This window comes from Diceros bicornis, chromosome 9 (assembly GCF_020826845.1).
Source record: "Diceros bicornis minor isolate mBicDic1 chromosome 9, mDicBic1.mat.cur, whole genome shotgun sequence".
Taxonomy (NCBI): Eukaryota; Metazoa; Chordata; class Mammalia; order Perissodactyla; family Rhinocerotidae; genus Diceros; species Diceros bicornis.
In genome coordinates, this window is record NC_080748.1 from 3,994,087 (window position 1) to 4,018,106 (window position 24,020).

Genomic DNA, 24,020 nt, shown 5'->3' on the forward strand with positions numbered 1-24,020 from the left:
TGGAGGATTTAGTCGTGTTGTTAAAAAGTAAGTAAAAATCAAATTGAAAACCATGATAGAAAGTGTCGTAGTTGTTTTTCTTTGTGAAAAAGAAAAGTATAACACTGCACACAGGCCATCCTGTCCTTTCCTGCTTACTGTGGCGAGAGCCCTGCCTGGGAGCCTTCCTCCTGCGGCAAGCTGAGTCTAAGAACTCGGTAGAGGCCCCTGGTGTTAGTCTGTTCACCTTGATAGAAGTAATCCTCACTTAACCAGCAGTAGAAGAGCCATTCTGCAAAAGAGGCTTTTCTAGCTTGCCCTTCTCCTCTATTAAACCATTTTGACAGAAATCTTCCAAAATTATGTTAAACTCTACCTTCTTAAATGGAGTAACTTGAACATGATATACTTCTTTGTTCCGAGGTTCAGAGGCATCCTGTAGCCACCAGTGGGGGGCGGGGGAAGTTTGTCAGTGCTACAAGTAGTCCGACTTCCCCCGGGGTTGCACACCTCGGAGCCAGGCGCGTGGCCGACACCACCGCTCCCAGCTGTGGCAAGTCCTCCCATATTCTCTGAGGTTAATGTTGGGATAACTGCTCACTACAGGGGCAGGGATTTCCAGGAAGAGTAGAAAATACCACATCCGTGGGAAGGTTGGAATGAGGGAGGCCGTCTGTGCCTATCCAAAGGAGTTCTCGCTGCCTGCCTTTAGCCTTATTTGTATGACCTAAGAGCTTTCCTGCCTTTCTCCTTGCTTGTAGCTATCATTTCATTTTGACTGTGTGCCTGTCTCTAACAATACTCATTTCTGAGGTATTTTTCTTTTCTTCCCCTCCCCTAGTTTATTTTTCTCATTTCTAAAAAGCTAGAAAGCCAGACTTCAAAGCTAATTAGAATAGTATGAAAAGTAAGAGTAGGTAGTCTCTGAATGAACGTTTGAATGACTCTCCAATGAATCAAATGTGTCTTTTCTGCCTGTTGTGCCTGCTAAGGCTTTTTCCCCTTACTTTCAGGTTTTAGGCTGTTTTGTGAAGAACTGAATATTTAAGTAATTCTTGGAAAAAACTAGTTTCTAAACTCCTTCATGGCAGGGATCTAATGACGTATTTATGTTCCTATCCTCATGGTCCATAGTAGGTGTTCAGTAAAGATTGATATGTTAGTAAGTTACTGTATCTTCATATCCTAACACTTTGCTGCGTATGTAATTCATAGACCAGAAGACAGTTATGTGTAAAGAAAACCTCTGCAGAGGCAAGTGAATACTATGAAAATTTCATTGAAGACCTGAAGAAACAAGGATTTCTACTAAGAGAACATTTTACACCCGAAGCAACCCAATTAGCGTCTGAAAAATTGCAAGCAGTAAGATTGTTTATACGTGTTATTTTGTGTTATCTATTGAATACTTTTAATAGAAATGTTTTCTTTATGACAAATAAAAAACTGGCAGGAGAGAAGAGTAGGAGTTAAGAAAAGGAAAGGCAAACCCACAGAATGGCATGGAAACTGAGTGGAGAGTGAGTTCCAGGAGGAGCCACAAAGCTTATTGCTTATTTCGGCAACTAACCCTCACAACTTGCAAAAGATTACATTATAACCTAGGTCAGGAGTCAGGGGTCCTTAACCCTTAATGCCGCTTAACTTTTAATGCCACTGGCAGGCCTAAAGTTACAGGGTGAAGAAAAAGGCAAAAGAAAAATAAAATGGGAATAAGAGAAGGGAGAATAAGAGAAGAGTGTAGGGAGGAGATGGAGGGAGAGACGAGCAGAACAAGGAGGCGCGCAGTGTTAGCAGTGACTTGGCTGTGGGTGACTCTCCTAGGCTATGATTCATTATTTCTTCCCATGTCTCTGTTCATCTCGGTTTTAAATAAACCCACTCATGAAAACCTTTTGTTGGTGTTTCTTTGTTGTTTTGTTGTTGCAGTTGCTTTTGGAGGAGGTAATAAATTCAAGCACTCTGAGCCCAGAGGTGAGCCATTTGGTGGAGATGATTTGGGCAGAAGCTCTTGGCCACCTGGAGCACACACTCCTCCAGCCTGTGAGCAGGGTTAGTCTTAATGATGTAAGTCAAGTGTGTCCTTGAAATAGAACCTCTGACATGACAAACCTGCTTTCTGGCTTATTAGCCTAAATAATACCACTTATGTTTGAGTGTGAGTCGAGTTGTTCTTGAATGCATTCCTGACTGTTCTTTCTTCTTACCTGGGAGAAAGGGAATACCAGGAGCACAGAGGGGATATTAAGCTTCCAAGGAAACGAGACCTTCCTCTCTGTAATGTGTCAGGCACAGTTGCTGATCAAAGCTTGGCTGCTTGGTGCCGGCTCAATGGGAGGCCTGCTTCTCTAGGTCAAGGTTTGTAGCAGGCCTGGGAGACACAGGTACTCTTGGTCCTCAGTTAGATGTTCAGACCCTAATCTACTTCACAGTGACTGCTTCAGAGTCTTGTACCATCTGACTGTCTAAAGGAAAGGCAGGCATGCTTCCAGCTCTCCAGAAAATGCTCTTCTTAATTACATATAATTGAAAGAGCAAATGAAAGAAAATATTCCGTGGTACAACTTGTGCAACTGCATTATCATATTAATATAATACAGACAGTTTTCCTCTATGGAATCGAACTAATTTATTTCAGGGAAAAATTTTCCTGGGTAAAATCCAAAAAGTACCTCTGTAATTAGAAACAGGTTCTGGAGAGTTTTGTTCCTAGTTTGATTCTGACATCTTTCTAAATATCTTATGTGAAAGGGAAGTCTCCCACAGTTGCTTTAGTATTCCTCTATCTGTGGATATAGATACAGATACATAGATTTTTTGTGTGTGTGTGAGGAAGATTAGCCCTGAGCTAACAACTGTGCCAATCTTCCTCCATTTTGTATGTGGGACACATCCACAGCATGGCTTGATGAGCGTGGTATGTGGGTCTGCACCCAGGATCCAAACCCGTGAACCCTGGGACGCCGAAGCAGAGCACGTGAACTTAACCACTATGCCACCAGGCCGGCCCCTCTCTGTGGATGTAGATACAGATACATAGATACAGACATTCAAGACTCTGGTTCTTTCCTCTAGTTAAGTCACATGGTTTGGGGAAGCTCCTCACAGCATCATTGTCACTGAGATATAGCTTCAGGGAACATCGCATTTGTTTTATGGCAGAGGTCCAGTAGAAAACTAATAGTTGCAGCATATCTAATAACTATTTTAGATATTTTTATACATGCTCTTTCACTTTTTCTATGATTATCAAGATTTAATTTTTATAAACATATGTCATCTTCTGTTTACAGGTGAGCAAGGCGGAGGGAATTCTCCTTCTCGTAAAGGCAGCACTAAAAAATGGAGAAACAGAAGAACAATTGCAAAAGATGATGACCGAGTTCTACAGATTAGTACCTCACAAAGGTGCAGCAGCCGAACAAGTTAACCTGAGACTGTTAGCCAAGAAAGAGGACCTCTGCCAGGTAAATCTCTGAAATTTACCTGGCTCCTTTCAAATCTGATGAATAAGATAACACTGAATCACAAAAGTCTCTAGAGTTTGCTCAAAAATAAGTTGTTGAACCATTTCAGAATGCTTTGGGTTCTTATGGAAGTTATCTGAACCATATTCCCAAACAAGAATGCATTGGAATGGTAGTACAGATGCAGATATGTTTAGAATTGCTACACTGTAAAATAATTTTCCAGATCAGGAGATGGTTTAGGACTCTTTCCACAGAAGAAACAGAAAGCTGCAACTGACTTGAACAGTGAGGACACTTATCACCTTGTAAAACAAGAAGTCCAGATGCAGAGTGGCTGCTGGTCCAGTGCACTCAGAGGCAGCATTATCATCATGGTCCCAGCTTCTTTCCATCTCTGTGCTTCCTGTAAGCTGACAGCTTCCCTCTCAACCTGGCTCTCCTCACCATCAGCTTCCAGCTGCAGTAGTTCACAGCATCCCATCTGGAGTATTTCTTTTTGTGTCTCCTAGAGGAAGCCCCTGGCAGACTCTTATTTCTTTGGTCAGGATTGAGTCATGTGTGCATTCCTAAGCCAGCTGCTGGCAAGGAGAATGGTATTACTGTGACTGCTCGGAAATGGACAGTCTCCCTCCAGCTATGGGGGAAGGAGTAGGGCTCAGTTAGCAAAGAAGAGGTCAGAAAGGCAGCCACACTGTCCCCCTGGCCTTGGATGAGACTGATATCATTCTCTGGCTCTGAGTTGCCTCATCTGTGCATAAAGGGATTAAGACAGGATCAAAGATCCATGACCTAGACTTCAGAGGAGTTTGTGGATGTGAAATTTTGTATGTTTGAGGGAAATTATAGCTTTCGACAGATTCCCAGAGGAGTCTATAATCCAAAATAAGTGAAGAATCAATAAATGCGATGAACCAGTAAATGAGATAATAAAGGACCTTTCCAAATTTAAAATTCCTAATCATGTAAAATGATCTGCCTAACACCCAGCATAAAGAATCTCAGTCGTTGGTCTTGCTACTGAGAGGGTATATGTGGTGCCTACCCCAATACTTTTTAATTTAAATTTTATATTTTCAATAGGTAATACATCTGCATGACTCAGAACACTCTCTGCATCCATTCATCAGTTGATGGGTGCTTGGGTTGCTTCCACGTGTTGGCTATTGTGAATAATGCTGCAATGAACATAGGGGTGCATAAGTCTCTTTGAATTGTTTATTTCAAGTTCTTTGGATAAATACTCAGAAGTAGGATAGCTGGATCCTATGTATTTCTATTTTTAATTTTTTGAGAAATCTCCATAGTATTTTCCATAGTGGCTGCACCAGTTTGCATTCTCACCAGCAATGTATGAGGGTTCCCTTTTCTCCACATCCTCTCCAACATTTGTTGTTTTTTGTCTTGGTAATTGTAGCCACTCTGACAGGTGTAAGGTGATATCTCATTGTAGTTTTGATTTGAATTTCCCCAATAATTAGTGATGTTGAACATGTTTTCGTGTGCCTGTTGGGCATCTGTATATCTTCTTTGGAAAAATGTCTGTTCGTATCTTCTGCCCATTTGTTTTTTTATTGATGTCTTAATAGTTCATAACGTTGTGAAATTTTGGTTGTACATTATTGTTTGTCAGTCACCATATAAATGCCTCTGTTCACCCCTTGTGCCCACCTCCCAACCCCCTTGCCCCTGGTAACCACCATACAGTTCTCTCTGTCCATGTATGGTTTATCTTCCACATATAACTGAAATCATGCAGTGTTTGTCTTTCTCTTTTTGGCTTATTTCACATAATACCCTCCAGGTACATCCATGTTGTTGCAAATGGGACGATTTTGTCTTTTTTCATGGCTGAGTAGTATTCCATTGTATATATATACCACGTCTTCTTTATCCACTCATCAGTTGAGGGACACTTGGGTTGCTTGCACTTCTTGGCTATAGTGAATAATGCTGCAATGAACGTAGAGGTGCATAAGCTTCTTTGGGTTGTTGATATCAGGTTCGTTGGATAGATTCCCAGTAGTGGGATAGCTGGATCGTAGGGTATTTCTATTTTTAGTTTTTTGAGAAATCTCCATAGTGTTTTCCATAGAGGCTGGACCAGTTTGCATTCCCACCAGCAGTGAATGAGGGTTCCTGTTTCTCCGTAACCTCTCCAACATCTGTTGTTTTTTGTCTTGGTGATTATAGCCATTCTTGCAGGTGTAAGGTGATATCTTAGTGTAGTTTTGATTTGCATTTCCCTGATGATTAGTAATGTTGAACATCTTTTCATATGCCTATTGGCCATCTGTATATCTTCTTTGGAGAAGTGTCTGTACATTTCCTCTGCCCATTTTTTTTTTATTGATGTTTTAATGGTTTTTAACATTGTGAAATTTTGGGTTGTGCATTTTTGTTTGTCCATCACCATATATATGACTCCCTTCACCCCTTGTGCCCACCCCCAAGCCCCCACCCCCACTGCCCCTGTACAGTGGTTACCCACTGTACAGTTTTCTCTGTCCATGTGTTGGTTTATATTCCACATATGAGTGAGATCATACAGTGTTTGTCTTTCTCTTTCTGGCTTATTTCACTTAACATAATATGCTCCAGGCCCATCCATGTTGTCGCAAATGGGACGATTTTTTCTTTTTTTATGGCTGAGTAGTATTCCATTGTATATATATATACCACATTTTCTTAATCAAATCGTCAGTCAAGGGACACTTAGGTTGCCTCCACTTCTTGGCTATGGTGAATAATGCTGCAATGAACATAGGGGTGCATAAGCCTCTTTGGATTGTTGATTTCAGGTTCATTGGATAGATTCCCAGTAATGGGATGGCTGGGTCATAGGGCATCTCTATTTTTAAGTCTTTGAGGAATCTCCATACCGTTTTCCACAGAGGCTGCCCTCTGCCCATTTTTTGATCAGGTTGTTTTTTTCTTGTTCAGTTGTGTGACTTCTGTATATGTTATGGAGATTAACCCCTTGTCGGATATATGATTTGCAAATATTTTCTCCCAGCTGGTGGGTTGTCTATTGATTTTTTTTTTGATAGTGATCATCACTTTTATTTTTATTTTTTTATTTTTTTTAATTTTTTGTTTATTGCAGTAATATTGGTTTATAACATTGTATAAATTTCAAGTGTACATCATTATACTTCTATTTCTGCATAGATTATATCATGTTCACCACCCAAATACTAATTACAACCCATCACCACACACATGTGCCGAATTATCCCTTTCGCCCTCCTCCCTCCCCCCTTCCCCTCTGGTAACCACCAATCCAATCTCTGTCTCTATGTGTTTGTTTGTTGTTGTTATTATCTACTACTTAATAAAGGAAATCATATGGTATTTGACCTTCTCCCTCTGACTTATTTCACTTTGCATAATACCCTCAATGTCCATCCATGTTGTCACAAATGACTGGATTTCATCGTTTCTTATGGCTGAGTAGTATTCCATTGTGTATATATACCACAGCTTCTTTATCCATTCTTCCCTTGATGGGCACTTAGGTTGCTTCCAAGTCTTGGCTATTGTGAATTATGCTGCAATGAACACAGGGGTGCATGTATCTTTACAAATTGGTGTTTTCAAGTTCTTTGGATAAATACCCAGCAGTGGAAGAGCTGGATCATATGGTAGTTCTATCCTTAATTTTTTGAGGAATCTGCATACTGTTTTCCATAGTGGCTGCACCAGTTTGCACTCCCACCAGCAGTGTATGAGAGTTCCCTTCTCTCCATGTCCTTTGCTACACTTGTTGTTTCCTGTCTTGTTAATTATAGCCATTCTGAGGGGCGTCAGGTGATATCTCATTGTAGTTTTGATTTGCATTTCCCTGATAGTTAAAGATTTTGAATATCTTTTCATGTGTCTGTTGGCCATCTGTGTATCTTCTTTGGAGAAATGTCTGTTCAGGTCTTTTGCCCATTTTTTAATTGGGTTGTTTATTTTTTTGTTGTTGAGATGCATGAGTTCTTTATATATTTTGGAGATTAACCCCTTATCCAATGTATGGTTTGCAAATATCTTCTCCCAATTGTTAGGTTGTCTTTTCGTTTTGTTGATGGTTTCCTTTGCTGTGCAGAAGCTTTTTAGTTTGATGTAGTCCCATTTGTTTATTTTTTCTGTTGTTTCTCTTGCCCAGTCAGACATGGTGCTTGAAAATATGTTGCTAAGACCGATGTCGAAGAGCGTACTGCCTATGTTTTCTTCTAGAAGTTTCATAGTTTCAGGTCTTACATTCAAGTCTTTAATCCATTTTGAGTTAATTTTTGTGTATGGTGTAAGGTAAGGGTCTACTTTCATTTTTTTGCATGTGGCTGTCCAGTTTTCCCAACACCATTTGTTGAAGAGACTTTCTTTTCTCCATTGTATGTTCTTGGCTCCTTTGTCAAAGATGAGCTGTCCATAGATGTGTGGGTTTATTTCTGGGCTTTCGATTCTATTCCATTGATCTGTATGTCTGTTTTTGTGCCAGTACCATGCTGTTTTGGTTACTATAGCTTTGTAGTATATTTTGAAATCAGGGAGTGTGATACCTCCAGCTTTGTTCTTTTTTCTCAGGATTCCTTTAGCTATTCAGGGTCTTTTGTTGTTCTCTATAAATTTTAGGGTTCTTTGTTCTATTTCTGTGAAAAATGCTGTTGGAACTTTGATAGGGATTGCATTGAATCTATAGATTGCTTTAGGAAGCATGGACATCTTAACTATGTTAATACTTCCAATCAAAGAGCACGGAATATCTTTCCATTTCTTTGTGTCTTCTTCAATTTCTTTCAGCAATGTTTTATAGTTTTTGTTGTACAGATCTTTCACCTCTTTGGTTAAGTTTATTCCTAGGTATTTTATTCTTTTTGTTGCAATTGTAAATGGGATGGTATTCTTAATTTCTCTTTCTGCTGGTTTATTGTTAGTGTATAGAAATGCAACTGATTTTTGTATGTTGATTTTGTATCCTGCAACCTTACCATATTCGTTTATTACTTCTAAAAGTTTTTTGGTGGATTCTTTAGGGTTTTCTATATATAAAATCATGTCATCTGCAAATAGTGAGAGTTTCACTTCTTCGTTTCCAATTTGGATCCCTTTTATTTCTTTTTCTTGCCTGATTGCTCTGGCTAGGACTTCCAGTACTATGTTCAATAGGAGTGGTGACAGTGGGCATCCTTGTCTGGTTCCTGTTCTTAGAGGGATAGTTTTCAGTCTTTCACCATTGAGGATGATACTAGCTGTGGGTTTGTCATATATGGCCTTTATTATGTTGAGGTACTTTCCTTCTATCCCCATTTTATTCAGAGTTTTTATCATAAATGGATGCTGTATCTTGTCAAATGCTTTCTTTGCATCTATTGAGATGATCATGTGATTTTTATTCTTCATTTTATTAATGTGGTGTATTACATTGATTGATTTGCGAATGTTGAACCATCCCTGCATACCTGGAATAAATCCCACTTGATCATGGTGTATAATCTTTTTAACGTATTGTTGTATGCGATTTGCTAGTATTTTGTTGAGGATTTTTGCATCGATGTTCATCAGTGATATTGGCCTGTAATTTTCTTTTTTTGTGTTGTCCTTGTCTGGTTTTGATACAGGGTAATGTCGACTTCGTAGAATGAGTTAGGGAGCTTCCCCCCTCTTCAATTTTTTGGAAGAGTTTGAGAAGGATAGGTATTAAGTCTTCTTTGAATGTTTGGTAGAATTCACCAGGGAAGCCGTCTGGTCCTGGACTTTTATTTTTGGGGAGATTTTTGATTACTGTTTCGATCTCCTTACTGGTGATTGGTCTATTCAAATTCTCTACTTCTTCTTGATCGAGTTTTGGAAGGTTGTATGATTCTAAGAATTTATCCATTTCTTCCAGATTGTCGAATTGGTTGGCATATAGCTTTTCATAGTCTCTTATAATCTTTTGTATTTCTGAGGTGTCTGTTGTAATTTCTCCTCTTTCATTTCTGATTTTACTTATTTGTGCCTTGTCTCTTTTTTTCTTGGTGAGTCTAGCTAGAGGTTTGTCAATTTTGTTTATCTTTTCAAAGAACCAGCTCTTGGTTTTATTAATTTTTTCTATTTTTTTAAGTCTATTTTTTAGTTCTATTTTGTAGTTCTATTTTTTTGTTTCATTTATTTCTGCTCTTTTTATTATTTCCCTTCTTCTACTGATTTTGGGCTTTGTTTGTTCTTCTTTTTCCAGTTCCTTTAGGTTCATTGTTAGATTGTTTATTTGAGATTTTTCTTGTTTGTTGAGATAGGCCTGTATTGCTATAAACTTCCCTCTAAGAACCGCTTTTGCTATATCCCATAAATTCTGGCATGTCGTATTTTCATTTTCATTTGTTTCCAGGTATTTTTTGATTTCTCCTTTGATTTCTTCATTGATCCATTCATTGTTCAGTAGCATTTTGTTTAATCTCCACGTATTTGTGGCTTTTCTGATTTTCTTCCTATAGTTGATTTCTAGTTTCATACTGTTGTGGTCAGAAAAGATGCTTGGTATTATTTCAATCTTCTTAAATTTATGGAGACTTGTTTTGTGGCCTAGTATGTGATCAATCCTGGAGAATGTTCCATGTGCATTTGAAAAGAACGTGTATTCTTCGGTTTTTGGATAGAATGCTCCGTATATATCTACTAGGTCCATCTGTTCTAGTGTGTCATTTAAGGCCAATGTTTCCTTATTGATCTTCTGTTTGGATTATCTATCCATTGGTGTAAGTGGAGTGTTAAAGTCCCCTACTATTATTGTGTTACTGTCTATTTCTCTTTTTCTGTCCGTTAATAATTGCTTTATATATTTAGGTGCCCTTACATTGGGTGCGTAGATATTTACAAGTGTTATATCCTCTTGTTGGATTGTTCCCTTGATCATTATGTAATGCCCTTCTTTGTCTCTTTTTACAGTTTTTGTTTTAAAGTCTATTTTGTCTGATATGAGTACTGCTACCCCAGCTTTCTTTTCATTGCCATTTGCGTGGAGTATCTTTTTCCATCCCTTCACTTTCAGTTTGTGAGTGTCTTTAGGTCTGAAGTCTGTCTCTTGTATGCAGCATATATATGGGTCTTGTTGTTTTATCCAATCAGCCACCCTATGCCTTTTAATTGGAGCATTTAGTCCATTGACGTTTAAAGTAGCTATTGATAAGTATGTACTTACTGCCATTTTTAACCTTTTTGTTTTTTCTCATTGTTTTAGTAGTCCTTCTCTGTTCCTTTCTCCTTCTATACAGAATTGATGGTCTCTTTAGTTTGACCCCTGTCTGAAAGCTCTATTCTTTAACTCCCCTCCTCCCTCATTTTATGTTTTTGATATCAAATCTAAGCTCTTTTTTGTGCATTTGTATCCATTACCCTCTTATCATGGAAATAGATAATTTTTCCTGTTTGCGGTCTTCTTTTTTCCCCTTAAATCAGTCCCTTTAACATTTCTTTTTTTTTTTTAACAGTTTTATTTATTTATTTATTCTTTGTGAGGAAGATCAGCCCTGAGCTAACATCCATGCTAATCCTCCTCTTTTTGCTGAGGAAGACCGGCTCTGAGCTAACATCTATTGCCAATCTTCCTCCTTTTTTTTTTTTGCCCCAAAGCCCTAGTAGATAGTTGTATGTCGTAGTTGCACATCCTTCTAGTTGCTATATGTGGGACTCGGCCTCAGCATGGCCGGAGAAGCAGTGCGTCAGTGCGCGCCAAGGATCTGAACCCGGGCCGCCAATAGCGCAGCGCACGCACTTAACCGCTAAGCCACGGGGCCAGTCCTTTAACATTTCTTGTAGCACTGCTTTCTTAATGACAAACTCCTTTAATTTTTGCTTGTCTGGGAAATTTTTGATCTCTCCTTCCATTTTGAATGATAACCTTGCTGGGTAGAGTATTCTTGGCTGTAACTTTTTCCTTTTAGCATTTTAAATATATCGTGCCACTCTCTTCTAGCCTGTAAGGTTTCCACTGAGAAGTCAGCTGATAGCTTTATGGGGTTTCCTTTGTATGTAACTTGTCTCTCTCTTGCGGCTTTTAGGATTCTCTCTTTATCTTTAATTTTGGACATTTTGATTATGATGTGTCTTGGTGTGGGCCTCTTTGGGTTTATCTTGTTTGGGGCTCTCTGTGCTTCCTGTACCTGGATGTCGGTTTCCTTCCTTAGGTTAGGGAAGTTTTCAGCTATTATTTCTTGAAATAGATTCTCTGCCCCTTTGTCGTGCTCTTCTCCTTCCGGGACACCTATAACATGGATGTTAGTGTGCTTGATGTTGTCCCAGAGGTCCCTTAGACTGTCCTCACTCTTTAATTCTTTTCTCTTTTACCTGTTCAGCTTGGGTAATTTCTTCTAGTCTTTCGTCCAGCTCACAGATCCGTTCTTCTGTATTCTCTACTCTGCTTTTGAGTCCCTCTAGTGAATTTTTCATTTCCAGTATTGTATTCTTCATTTCTGATTGGTTCTTTTTTATATCTTCCATTTCTTTGTTGACATTCTCACTGAGTTCATCTATTCTTTTCCCCAGATCAGTGAGCATCCTTAACACTCTTTGTTTGAACTCTCTGTCGGGTAGGTTGCGCATTTCTGTTTCACTTAGTTCCTTTTCTGGGGTTTTGTCCTGTTCCCTTACTTGGAATGTCTTCCTTTGCCTCCTCATTTTGCCTCTTTCCCTGTGCTTGTGTCTACGTATTAGGTAGGTCAACTACGTCTCCTGCTCTTGGATAGGTCACCTTATATAAATGATGCCTTAGGAGGCCTGCAGTGTGCTTCCCTCAGTACTCAATGTTCCCGGGGTGACCCCTATGTGGGCTACATGTGTCCTTCTGTTGTGGCCTGTTTGCTCTCCCTGTAGGCACCCAGGGAGGCCAAGTTATGCTCCTGGACAGCTGTTGTAATGCTCAGCTGCTTGTAGTTGTTGTGGGCCCTTCGGTCTCTTTATCAGGTCTGGGGAGCCCCAGCACAGTTGGCTGCAAGTTCTAATACCACATTTGTATTGCAGTATTTCTTTTAAGCGAGTAGGCCCCCAGTGTGGCAGGTTGTTAGGCTCAGCGTCTTCCAATTGCTATAATTCTCCAGCCTTTAGGTCTCTTGTCAGCTCTCTGAGGATTGCAGCTGGGTGGGGCTGGCCTCTGTCACGGAAGCACCCAATTGTTTCAGGCTTTGGAAGGTGGGGCAAACTCCCTATGTGGGTCTTTGAGAATCACAGGTCTTCTGCAGCTGACAAGCCCTGCCGCCCACAGGTCCACACACACAGTCAACACAGTCCTGCCCCGTGTGAGTGCCCCAACCTCCTGAAGTGGACCCAGTCTCTCCACGGCGGGAGCCCCACACACTCCACCACTGCCCCACACTCTCCACCCGCTCCTTGTGCATGCCCTGCCCCACTGAAGTGGGCTCAGTTGCCAGGCTGCAGAGAATCCAGTCACCAATCTATGCAGGCCCACAAGTTGCCTGAGGGCTTGTTGTTGGGTGGGGCCAGTCTCTAGGATGGTCTGCCTGCCCTGGCTGTGCTGGATTAAATCGGTGTTCTAGTGGGAGGGGCAGACCTGGGCTAGCAGGCCCCAGGGAGAACTCCAATGGCGTCTGTGTCAGCACGCCCACACCAGGCCACGACAATGGCTGCTGCCAATGTCCCAGTCCCTGGAGAGGTCTCACCTCTCACTGCAATGCGCTCAGAGCCTATCAGGTGAGTCTCTTTTCACCAAAGCACTGTGCATCTTTCTTTCTGGTGATTTTCGGTTGCTTTCTGACATGGGTAAGTTTGCGCATGGGCCCTTTAAGAGCTTTTAATTTCTTTGTGAACCAGCTTTTCTGGGGATACTCCCCAATGTTTTAGTAGCAGGCAAGTCAGATATTATGCCACTCATCTCGATTGTGCTGAGTCCACAAAGTGCCTACAGTGGGGGTGCTCCCCGGCTCAGGACCCCACTCCTCCAGGGAGGGCTGTGTACCTTTGGGCTGCTCCCGGGTGGCCATGAAGCTGGCAGCTTGTGAAGGCAGCGTTTTTTCTCTCCAGAAAGGAGTTTCTGCCTCTTTCACTCCAATTAGGTTTGTCCTTTGTTGCAGGAGTTCCTCTTATCTAGCTGTCAGTTCTGTCTCGGGTAATTTTTCCACAAGTAGTTGTAAATTGGCTGTGTCTGCAGGAGGAGGTGAGTTCATAGTCTGCTTACACTGCCATCTTGACTTCTCTCCCTGTCTATTCATTTTGATCCTGGTTTCATTTGCCCTGTAGAAGCTCTTTAATCTGATGAAGTCCCACTTGTTTATTTTTTCTTTAGTTTCCCTTGTCCGAGTAGACATGGTATCTGAAAATATTCCTTTATGACCAATGTCAAATAGTGTATTGCCTATATTTTCTTCTAGGAGTTTTATAGTTTCAGGTCTCACCTTCAGGTCTTTGATCCACTTTGAGTTAATTTTTGTGAAAGGCGAAAGCAGATGCTCTACTTTCATTCGTTTGCATGTGGCTGTCCAGTTTTCCCAGCACCATTTATTGAAGAGACTTTCCTTTGTCCATTGTATGTTCTTAGCTTCTTTGTTGAAGATTAGCTCTCCGTAGATGTGTGGTTTTATTTCTGGGCTTTCAATTCTGTTCCATTGATCTGTGTGTCTGTTTTTGTACCAATACCATGCTGTTTTGATTACTATAGTTGTGTAGTATGTTTTGAAGTCAGGGATTGTGATGCCTCTGGCTTTGTTCTTTTTTCTCAGGATTGCTTTAGCTAATCGGGGTCTTTTGTTGCCCCATATGAATTTTAGTGTTCTTTGTTCTATTTCCGTGAGAAATATCATTAGGATTCTGATTGAGATTGCATTGAATCTGTAGATTGCTTTAGGTAATGTGGACGTTTTAACTATGTTCATTCTTCCAGTCCATGTGCATGGGATATCTTTCCATTTCTTTATGTCATCATTGGTTTCTTTTAATAATGTCTTATAGTTTTCATTGTATAGGTCTTTCACCTCCTTGATTAAATTTATTCCTAGCTATTTTATTCTTTTTGTTGGGGTTATAAATGAAATTATCTTTTTCAGTTCTCTTTCTGTTAGTTCGTTATTAGCATAGAGAAATGCAACTGATTTTTTAAGTTGATTTTGTACCCTGCAACTTTGCTGTAGTTGTTGATTATTTCTAATAGTTTTCCAATGGATTTTTTAGTGTTTTCTATATATAAAATCATATCATTTGCAAATAGTGAAAATTTCACTTCTTTGTTGCCTTTTTGGATTCCTTTTATTCCTTTTTCTTGCCTAATTGCTCTGGCCAAAACCTCCAGTACTATGTTGAATAAGAGTGGTGAGAGTGGGCACCCTTGTCTTGTTCCTTGTTCTTAGAGGAATGGCTTTCAGACTTTCGCTGTTGAGTTTGATGTTGTCTATGGGTTTGTCATATAAGGCCTTTATTATGTTGAGGTACTTTCCTTCTATACCCATTTTGTTGAGAGTTTTTATCATAAATGGATGTTGGATCTTGTCAAATGCCTTCTCTGCCTCGGCCCATTATTTGATTGGGTTGTTTGTTTTTTTGTTGTTGAGTTGCATGAGTTCTTAGATATTTTGGAAATTAATCTCTTGTCATTATATGATTTGTAAATATTTTCTCCCACTTGGTGGGTTGTCTTTTTGTTTTGTTCCTGGTTTCCTTTGCCTTACCGAAGCTCTTCAGTATGATGTAGTCCCATTTATTTATTTTTTTCTTTTGTTTCCCTTGCGTGAGTAGACATGGTATTCCAAAAGAAGCTGCTAAGACTTATGTCAAAGAGCATACTGCCTATATTGTCTTCTAGGAGTTTTATGGCTTCAGGTCTTATATTCAAATCTTTAATCCATTTTGAGTTAATTTTTGTGTGTGGTGTAAGATAATGGTCTACTTTCATTCTTTTGCATGTGGCTGTCCAGTTTTCCCAGCACCATTTGTTGAAGAGACTTTCCTTTCTCCATTGTATGTTCTTGGCTCCTTTGTCAAAGATTAGTTGTCCATAGATGCGTGATTTTATTTCTGGGCCTTCAATTCTTTTTTTTTTTTTTTTGTGAGGGAGATCAGCCCTGAGCTAACATCCGTGCTAATCCTTCTCTTTTTGCTGAGTAAGACCAGCTCTGAGCTAACATCTATTGCCAATCCTCCTCCTTTTTTTCTTCCCCAAAACCCCAGTAGATAGTTGTGTTATAGTTTCACATCCTTCTAGTTGCTGTGTGTGGGACGCGGCCTCAGCATGGCTGGAGAGGCAGTGCGTCGGTGTGCGCCCAGGATCCGAACCCGGGCCGCCAGTAGCAGAGTGCACGCACTTAACCGCTAAGCCACTGGGCCGGCCCATGGGCCTTCAATTCTGTTCTATTGATCTGTGTGTTTGTTTTTGTACCAGTACCATGTTGTTTTGATTACTATTGTTTTGTATTATATTTTGAAGTCAGGGATTATGATGCCTCCAGCTTTGTTCTTTTTTCTCAGGATTGCTTTGGCTATTCAGAGTCTTTTCTTGTTCCATATAAGTTTTAGGATTCTTTGTTCTATTGGAATTATGATGGGGAATGCAGTGAATATGTAGATTGCTTTAGGTGATATGCACATTTTAACTATGTTTATTCTTCTAATCCATGAACATGGAATATCTTTCCATTTGTTTATGTCACGATCAAATTCTTTCAATAATGCCTTATAGTTTTCATTGTATAGGTCTTTTACCTCCTAGATATTTTATTCCTAGATATTTTATTCTTTTTGTTGTGATTGTAAATGGGATTGTATTCTTGAGTTCTCTTTCTCTTAGTTCCTTATTAGAGTATAGAAATGCAACTGATTTTTGTAAATTGATTTTGTACCTTGCACCTTTGCTGTAGTTCTTGATGATTTCTAATAGGTTTCTGGTGGATTCTTTAGGGTTTTCCATGTATAGAATTATGTCGTCTGCAAACAGCAAGAGTTTCACTTCTTCCTTTCCAATTTGGATACATTTTATTCCTTTTTATTGCCTAATTGCTCTGGCCAAAACCTCCAGTACTATGTTGAATAAGAGTGGCGAGAGGGACCAGCCCCATGGCTTAGCAGTTAAGTGCACGCGCTCCGCTACTGGCGGCCCGGGTTTGGATCCCGGGTGTGCACCAACGCACCGCTTGTCCAGCCATGCTGAGGCGGCGTCCCACATACAGCAACTAGAAGGATGTGCAACTATGACATACAACTATCTACTGTGGCTTTGGGGAGAAAAAGGGGAAAAAAGGAGGAGGATGGGCAATAGATGTTAGCTCAGGGCCGGTCTTCCTCAGCAAAAAGAGGAGGACTGGCATGGATGTTAGCTTGGGGCTGATCTTCCTCACAAAAAAAAAAAAAAAAAGTGTGGCGAGAGTGGGCACCCTTGTCTTGTTCCTGTTCTCAGAGGGATGGCTTTCAGTTTTTCCCCATTAAGTATGATGTTGGCTGTGGGTTTTTTATATATGACCTTTATTATGTTGAGGTATTTTCCTTCTATACCCATTTTATTGAGAGTTTTTGTAATATACTGTGGAGTACTACTCAGCTATAAAACAAAAGATAAAATCATCCCATTAGCAACAACATGGATGGACCTTGGGGGTACTATGTTAAGTGAAATAAGCCAGACAGAGAAAGACAAACACCGTATGATTTATTTGTATGTGAAAGATAAACAAACACATGGATAAAGAGAACAGATTAATGGTTACCAGAGAGGAAGGGGGTGCAGGGTAGGCAAAAAGAGTAAAGGGCCACAGTTATATGGTGATGGATAAAAATTAGACTATTGGTGGTGGGCATGATGCAGTAACTGATACATAATAATGTACACCCGAAATTACACAATGTTATAAACCAATATGACCTCAATAAAATAATTGAGAAAAAAAAAGAACACTCTCTAGTCGACCCTACCCCCTCCACCCCATTACCACTTCTGCACCCATAGATAACCACTTTTACTAGTTTCTTGTTTCTTTTCAGTTTCTTTATGAAAATAATATTCATATTTATTTTCTTGAAATATTCATATTTGTTTATGAAAATAAATATGAATATGAACATAGTATACTACTTTTTATGTAAAATTAAAGGGGAAGAATAATATTTAGTAATAATTTGTAATAATAATATCTATTCCTCCCCTCTATTTTTATATAAAAAGTCATATACTATCTGCTGTCCTCACAATGTATCCTGCGCGTAGAGATCATCCTTGTTCTGGTATTAAACTGTGGGTATGTGCACATTGGGTGGGTATCCCATACTGCCGGACGTTTGGATTGTTTCTGGCCTTTGCTGTTACAAACAATGCCACAGTGAATAACCTTGTGTATTTGTCTTTTCATACTTTGTACTGGGGTATCTCTGAGATACAGTCCCAGCAGTAGAAGTGCTGGCTTAAAGGGTAAATGCACCTGTAATTGTGATCAGTTTTGTCTGATTCCCTCATACGGGCTGTGCTGTTTTGCCCTCCCAGTATCAGTGGATAGTGGGAAGAGTAGATGAGTTTCTACTTCCTGTAGTCTTACCAACAGTATTTCTCAAACTTTTAGACTTTATCAATCTTATGAATGAGAAATGGCCTCTCACTGTAGTGAGCCTGAGTACCTTTCCAAATGTTCAAGGGATATTTGTGTTTCTTTTTCTGTGAACTGTCTATTCATGTCTTTTGCCTCTTTTTCTTTTGGGTCTTGATAGTTTTCTTCATGATTTTTAGGACCTCTGTTTAAGTTAGGGAGCTTAGTCTGTGATAAGACTTGAAAATATTTTCTGCAGTTTATTTGTTGTTTTTACTTTGCTTATGGTGAATTTGGTGGTGGTAGTTAACTTATTCTGTTTTACCACACAGAAACTTTTTACTTTTATAAAGAAACATGCATCGGTCTTTCATTTTATGGCTGGTGGATTTGAATTATAGTTAGAAAGCCCCTCCCCAGGCTAAGGTCATAAAGACGCGTGGTAGCAGAATGGCTAGTGTTCTCCTTCAATAGCTCTTTAGTCTCAAAGATGTTAAAAGCAATACATCCCTATATTAAACATAATTCAGATTATCCAGGAGCCGTTCCCTCTTCCAAGCTCCAGGACCTACAAGTACACTAAATACACTTGGGTTCCCTCTCAGGGAGGGCAGCTGTTCTTGTTTGTCTTTGTATCTTCAAATCTAATACAATGCCTGGCATACAGAACATGTTTAATAAATTTCTGTTAAGCAGAAGTAGATGTGAAGTCTGATGATCTGATTCCTGTTTGGTCACTATCCCCTCCTCTCTATGGCATCTTCAGCAGCTAATGTAACTTCTCAGAGCCTCACTTTTCTCACCTATACAGTGAGGATAATAAGATCTAATGAGACCAGTGTTGCAGTGCACATTAGAAGAATAATGTACCTGAAAACAATTCATTAACAAGGATGTGCTCTCCTAATGTAACTGTATTATTATCGTGTATTGTGCTATCACCGAGGCAACTGCATTAACTTTACTATGCTGCTCACAGCACAGGCAGGTATTGATCAAAAGCTTTGCAGAAAAAAGCTTATTTTTCCAATCTTTTTTGAGAAAGTGTAAAGTGATATAAATATTTTGATATATGGTGATTCTAATGTCTGTGTATCATTTCCATCTACAGCTAATAAGAGACATGGTTAATGTCTGTGAAACGAATCTGTCCAAACCTAATCCACCATCTCTTGCCAAATACCGAGCTTTGAGGTGCAAAATTGAGCATGTTGACCAGAACACTGAAGAATTTTTCAGGGTTAGAAAAGAGATATTAGAGAATAATTGCAGGTAAGCATAAAGGAAATATGTTAGGATCTGTTATTATGTACTGCTATTTCAGATTCTGATAAAGAGCTGATCTCCACAATTACCTGGATAATTTAATCCTCAGTAACAAGATAACTATGTTGTGATGACCAGTTCCTTTCTTCTGGTTTTATAATAAGGTGTGGGGCAGTGCTCTATGCTTGAAAACACTCCCTACTATTCCACTCTAATTGCGAGGTTACCTAATCTTGCTGAGAATTAAATTTTAAAATTTTAAATCAAAGAGTATTTGAGTTTATGTTTTGAAGTGTATTACATAGGAAAATCCACTTAAATTAAGATTTTAAAATGCAGGAATATGTGTGTGGCAGCTTCTAAAATGGCCACTCTGTGGCCTGAAGCACTCAGATGAAAACCTGGACAACATGTCGAGAGATATAGCACCCCAAAATGGCAATTACGTGTCTCCTCATTTACTGCGCATATTCCTGTTTCTGAGGCAGCAGCAGTAACAACAAACAGATGGATCAGCTGCTCACACAAGCCCTTATTGGGTGTTAGTAACTGTGTAGAATCACCTTGGCTAAGAGTCTAACCCACCTTCAAGGTTCAGAAACTAATTTTACTGATTATTCTCAAGGGTGGGGCTGACTTTCATTGGTTTGGTCATTCACTCCGTTGCAGCACTTCTCTGCCTGAGTCTTTCTCTAATCTCATTATAACAGGCCGTGTTAACCTTCATCAGCCTCGCACACTCCTTAGAGCCAATGGTAGTGAATTGCAGCCATTTGTCCGAGCTTGCAGGGGCCAATTCATAAATTTATAGTAATTTTGTTAACTGACTGTTAAACCATTAGTAACTTGAAATTGGCTATGGTGGGTGGATTTACACCATGGAAATCAGCAAATGCTACAAATCACAGTTGTGTGTGGGTTTTGTTGTTGTTTTGAGAGTTAGTTTTTAGCACCCTACTAGAACTAGACCTAGCCACACCTCCCTTCTAGACTAACTCAGACCAATATACACTTAGTTTCTGCCTGCCTTCATCAGTCTTCGTCAAATTCCTTTCCCAATACCACTTCACACTCACTAAGAAGGTTATATTTGGGGAAAAAAAGGAAAATTATATGTGTTGATGATGATGTGGAGAAATTGGAACCCTCATACATTGCTTATGGAAATGTAAAATAGTGCAGCTGCTATTTGGGGATTCCTCAACAAATTAAACACAGAATTATTGTATGCCCCAGCAATTCCACTCCTAGTTATAAACCCAAAAGAACTGAAAACAAGTACTCAAACAGATACTTGTACATGAACATTCATAGCAGCGCTATTCACAAGAGCCAAAGGGTGCCGACAACCCAGATGTCCATCAATGGATGAATGGATTAACAAAAACATGGTATATACATATAGTGGAATATTGTTGAACCATAAAAAGGAATGAAGTACTGACACATGCTACAACATGAGGGAACCTCAAAAGCATTATGCTAAGTGAAAAAAGCCAGACACAAAATACCACTTTTTATATGAAATATCTAGAATAGGTAAATTAAATCTGGGGAGACAGGAAGCAGATTGCCTGGTGCCAGGGGAGGGAGGAATGGAGACTGACTGCTAATGGGTATGGCGTGTTCTTTTGGGGTCATGAAATGTTTTGGAACTAGATAGAGACAGTTGCACAGCATTTTGAACGTGCTGAATACCACTGAACTGTACATTTCAAAATAGTTAATTTTATGTTATATGAACTTTACCTCAATTAAAAAAATCCATTTCTGTAGATCTTTTCCAGATTTTGCTTTTATGTATAATCAAATTACTTTGATTTCACTTTTTTTTTTTGTGGGGAAGATCAGCCCTGAGCTAACAGCCACGAATCCTCCTCTTTTTGCTGAGGAAGACTGGCTCTGAGCTAACATCTATTGCCAATCCTCCTCCTTTTTTTTCCCCAAAGCCCCAGTAGATAGTTGTATGTCATAGTTGCACATCCTTCTAGTTGCTGTATGTGGGACGCGGCCTCAGCATGGCCGGAAAAGTGGTGTGTCGGTGCGTGCTCGGATCCGAACCCCAGGCCGCCAGTAGCGGAGTGCGCGCGCTTAACCGCTAAGCTACGGGGCCGGCCCCTGATTTCGCTTTTGACCCTCCCCTATTTATTTGCTAGGATCTGATACTAATTAAGAGACTAGTAACAGTGGAGGTAGAATCAGAAGAGGAGTAACTGACTTTGTCCAGAGAGTCAAAGAGAAGGAAAAGCTACGTCTTCAAGCCCTGGGGAGTGGGGTGCTGTTCAATCATCTAATGTAACTCAAGCAAGCCTTTGGAGATCTCACCCCTCACCCAAGTGTTAAAGTATTCATACAACAAAAGTGGGCATCTCCCTAAAGAGAGATTCTGGTGCTGTAAAAAATTAGATTTTCTCCATTTCATTTCACTAATAATGATTTTTTCATATTAATTTTTTTCTAGTTATAAAATTCGTATTCTTTGCCAAAAGTTTAGCAAATATGTGAAAACATAAAGAAAATTAAAGATCACCCAGAGTCTCACCACCCAGAGATAAACCAGAGAAACTATAACCACAGTTAACATTTTGGTGTAGAACATATCCCAAATTGAATTATTGATTCTTCTCTGCACCCGGTGGTATGCTGGTAAAGCCGGCTCTCTGAAATAAAAGTCCTGATTTGTAATACTTGCTGATTTCCGTGGTGTAAATACTTCCCCATCTCTAATTTCAAGCTACCAACGTGACACCAGCGAACGTGGAGTTGGGAAGACGTTCTCAATAGGCTCTCATAACTCCTCTGAACCTCACACTGTCCCTCAGGAAGGACCCTAGTCTTTTCCCATGCTTCCCATGTTAGCCACCCACCCAGAGCCACTGTTGATTCTCCCTCCTGCATCCCCACATCACCATGTTCTGTCAGTTCTGCCTCCACAATATCTTGAATCCACTGACTTCTTTCTTACGCTGCTGCCGTCTGTAGTTCAGACCACTGTTCTCTACACTGCTGCAGGAACGTCCTTCTTGACGTTCTTTCCACTCCTGCCCCATTCAGTTTATTTTCCCATAAGAACCAGTTAGATCTTAAAACATATACTGTATCATGCTATATTCCAATAAATGTCACCTCCAAGAGGCCTTTTTTACCACCATCTCTCTGAACCTGGTTGGTTTCCTTAATAGTGCTTAAAATCAGGTATTTGTTAACTTCTTGATTTTTGTCTCTCTCCTTGGAATGTAAGCTCCATGAAGCCAAGACCATGTTATCCTGGCACAATACTTATCAGAGAGCATATTTTTTGAATGAATGCGTGAATGAATGAATGAATGAACTCATTCAATCTGTACTTTCCAACTATTATATATTTCACAAAATTTGGGATCATACTCTACATAAATTTTTGTAACCTACTTTTAAAATTTATATTTCAGGGGCCGGCCCCATGGCATAGTGGCTAAGTTCGCATGCTCCGCTGCTGGCGGCCCGGGTTCGGATCCTGGGTGTGCACCGATGCACCGCTTGTCAGGCCATGCTGTGGCAGGGTCCCACATAAAGTGGAGGAAGATCAGCACGGATGTTAGCCCAGGGCTGGTCTTCCTCAGCAAAAAGAGGAGGATTGGCGTGGATATTAGCTCAGGGCTGATCATCCGCACACACACACACAAAAAAAATAAATTTATATTTCACTATTATGTTTTACTTCATATCCTTACTTATTTTTTGAGTCTAACTTTTTTTTTTTTATAATTTTATTTATTTTTTTTTCCCCCAAAGCCCCAGTAGATAGTTGTATGTCATAGCTGCACATCCTTCTAGCTGCTGTTTGTGGGACGTGGCCTCAGCGTGGCCGGAGAAGCAGTGTGTCGGTGCGTGCCCGGGATCCGAACCCGGGCCACCAGCAGTGGAGCATATGCACTTAACCTCTAAGCCACGGGGCCGGCCCGAGTCTGACTTTTTTAATGGCTGTGTAGTATTTTCAAGATATGTTGTGTTGTGATTCATTGAATCATTTTCCTGTTAACGGATATTTGGGCTGTTTTTTGTTTTCTGCTGCTAATAATGATTTTTTATTTTGCTTTCAATTATGTGATATCAGGGTTTTTCTTCTAATTCTTACAGTAAAAGTCCAGTGAACATCTTGCAGATGTTTAGAGTTGGCAAAGTGAGTGAAACCGCAGAGTTTTTGAGTCGCCTTGGCCACGTGAAGCCCTTGTTGCATGGATCGCCTGCACGCAGCTTTGTAGGGATCCTGTCCCGGTGAGAATACACCATCTTTATTTTCCAAATTTTTCAGCCCCACAAATGTGAACTATTTTACCTTTTTTTCTGTTTTTTTCTATACCACGGGTCTCTTCAGTTAAAATCAGCCAGCTTATTGCATTCCAGAGAAAATGGAACACTTTAAATTATAATTAAATATATAATTTAAATTATGTATTTATTATTATATATATTTTAAAGTGTAGTGCATGGATATGAATTGCTTCTTGAAGAAGGATGTCTCTATTTCACAACTCTTCTAGGGATAGTCCAACACTTAAAGAGAAAAGTCTAGAAATCAGAGTGCCTCTCTATTCAAAACAGTCTGCTTTGAATAACCACTTAATGTTAGGGCTGAAACTTAAGTTGCAGAGAGCAGGAAAATATGATGAAATCTGGATCCTTAATTAAATACCAAAGAAGAAACTTAAAAAGAAAGATATAAGATCCATCTGGAAAAAACTTTAAACTGCTATTAATATTTTTCCCCCCCAAAGCCCCAGTAGATAGTTGTATGTCATAGTTGCACATCCTTCTAGTTGCTGTATGTGGGACGCAGCCTCAGCATGGCCGG

The 24,020-nt window shown here is 39.8% G+C and overlaps 1 protein-coding gene across 8 annotated transcripts in view; it reads left to right on the top strand.

Moving 5' to 3' along the window:
- The window catches only part of PARP4 (poly(ADP-ribose) polymerase family member 4), a 145,925-nt gene that overhangs the window by 20,304 nt on the left and 101,601 nt on the right, over positions 1-24,020 (top strand). For all 8 annotated transcript variants that reach the window (XM_058547780.1, XM_058547787.1, XM_058547782.1 and 5 more), the window contains 5 exons: positions 1,195-1,344; positions 1,909-2,046; positions 3,273-3,446; positions 19,032-19,192; positions 23,306-23,443. In XM_058547780.1, the coding sequence (XP_058403763.1) occupies positions 1,195-1,344; positions 1,909-2,046; positions 3,273-3,446; positions 19,032-19,192; positions 23,306-23,443 (761 nt within the window). The remainder of the gene's footprint in view (positions 1-1,194; positions 1,345-1,908; positions 2,047-3,272; positions 3,447-19,031; positions 19,193-23,305; positions 23,444-24,020) is intronic.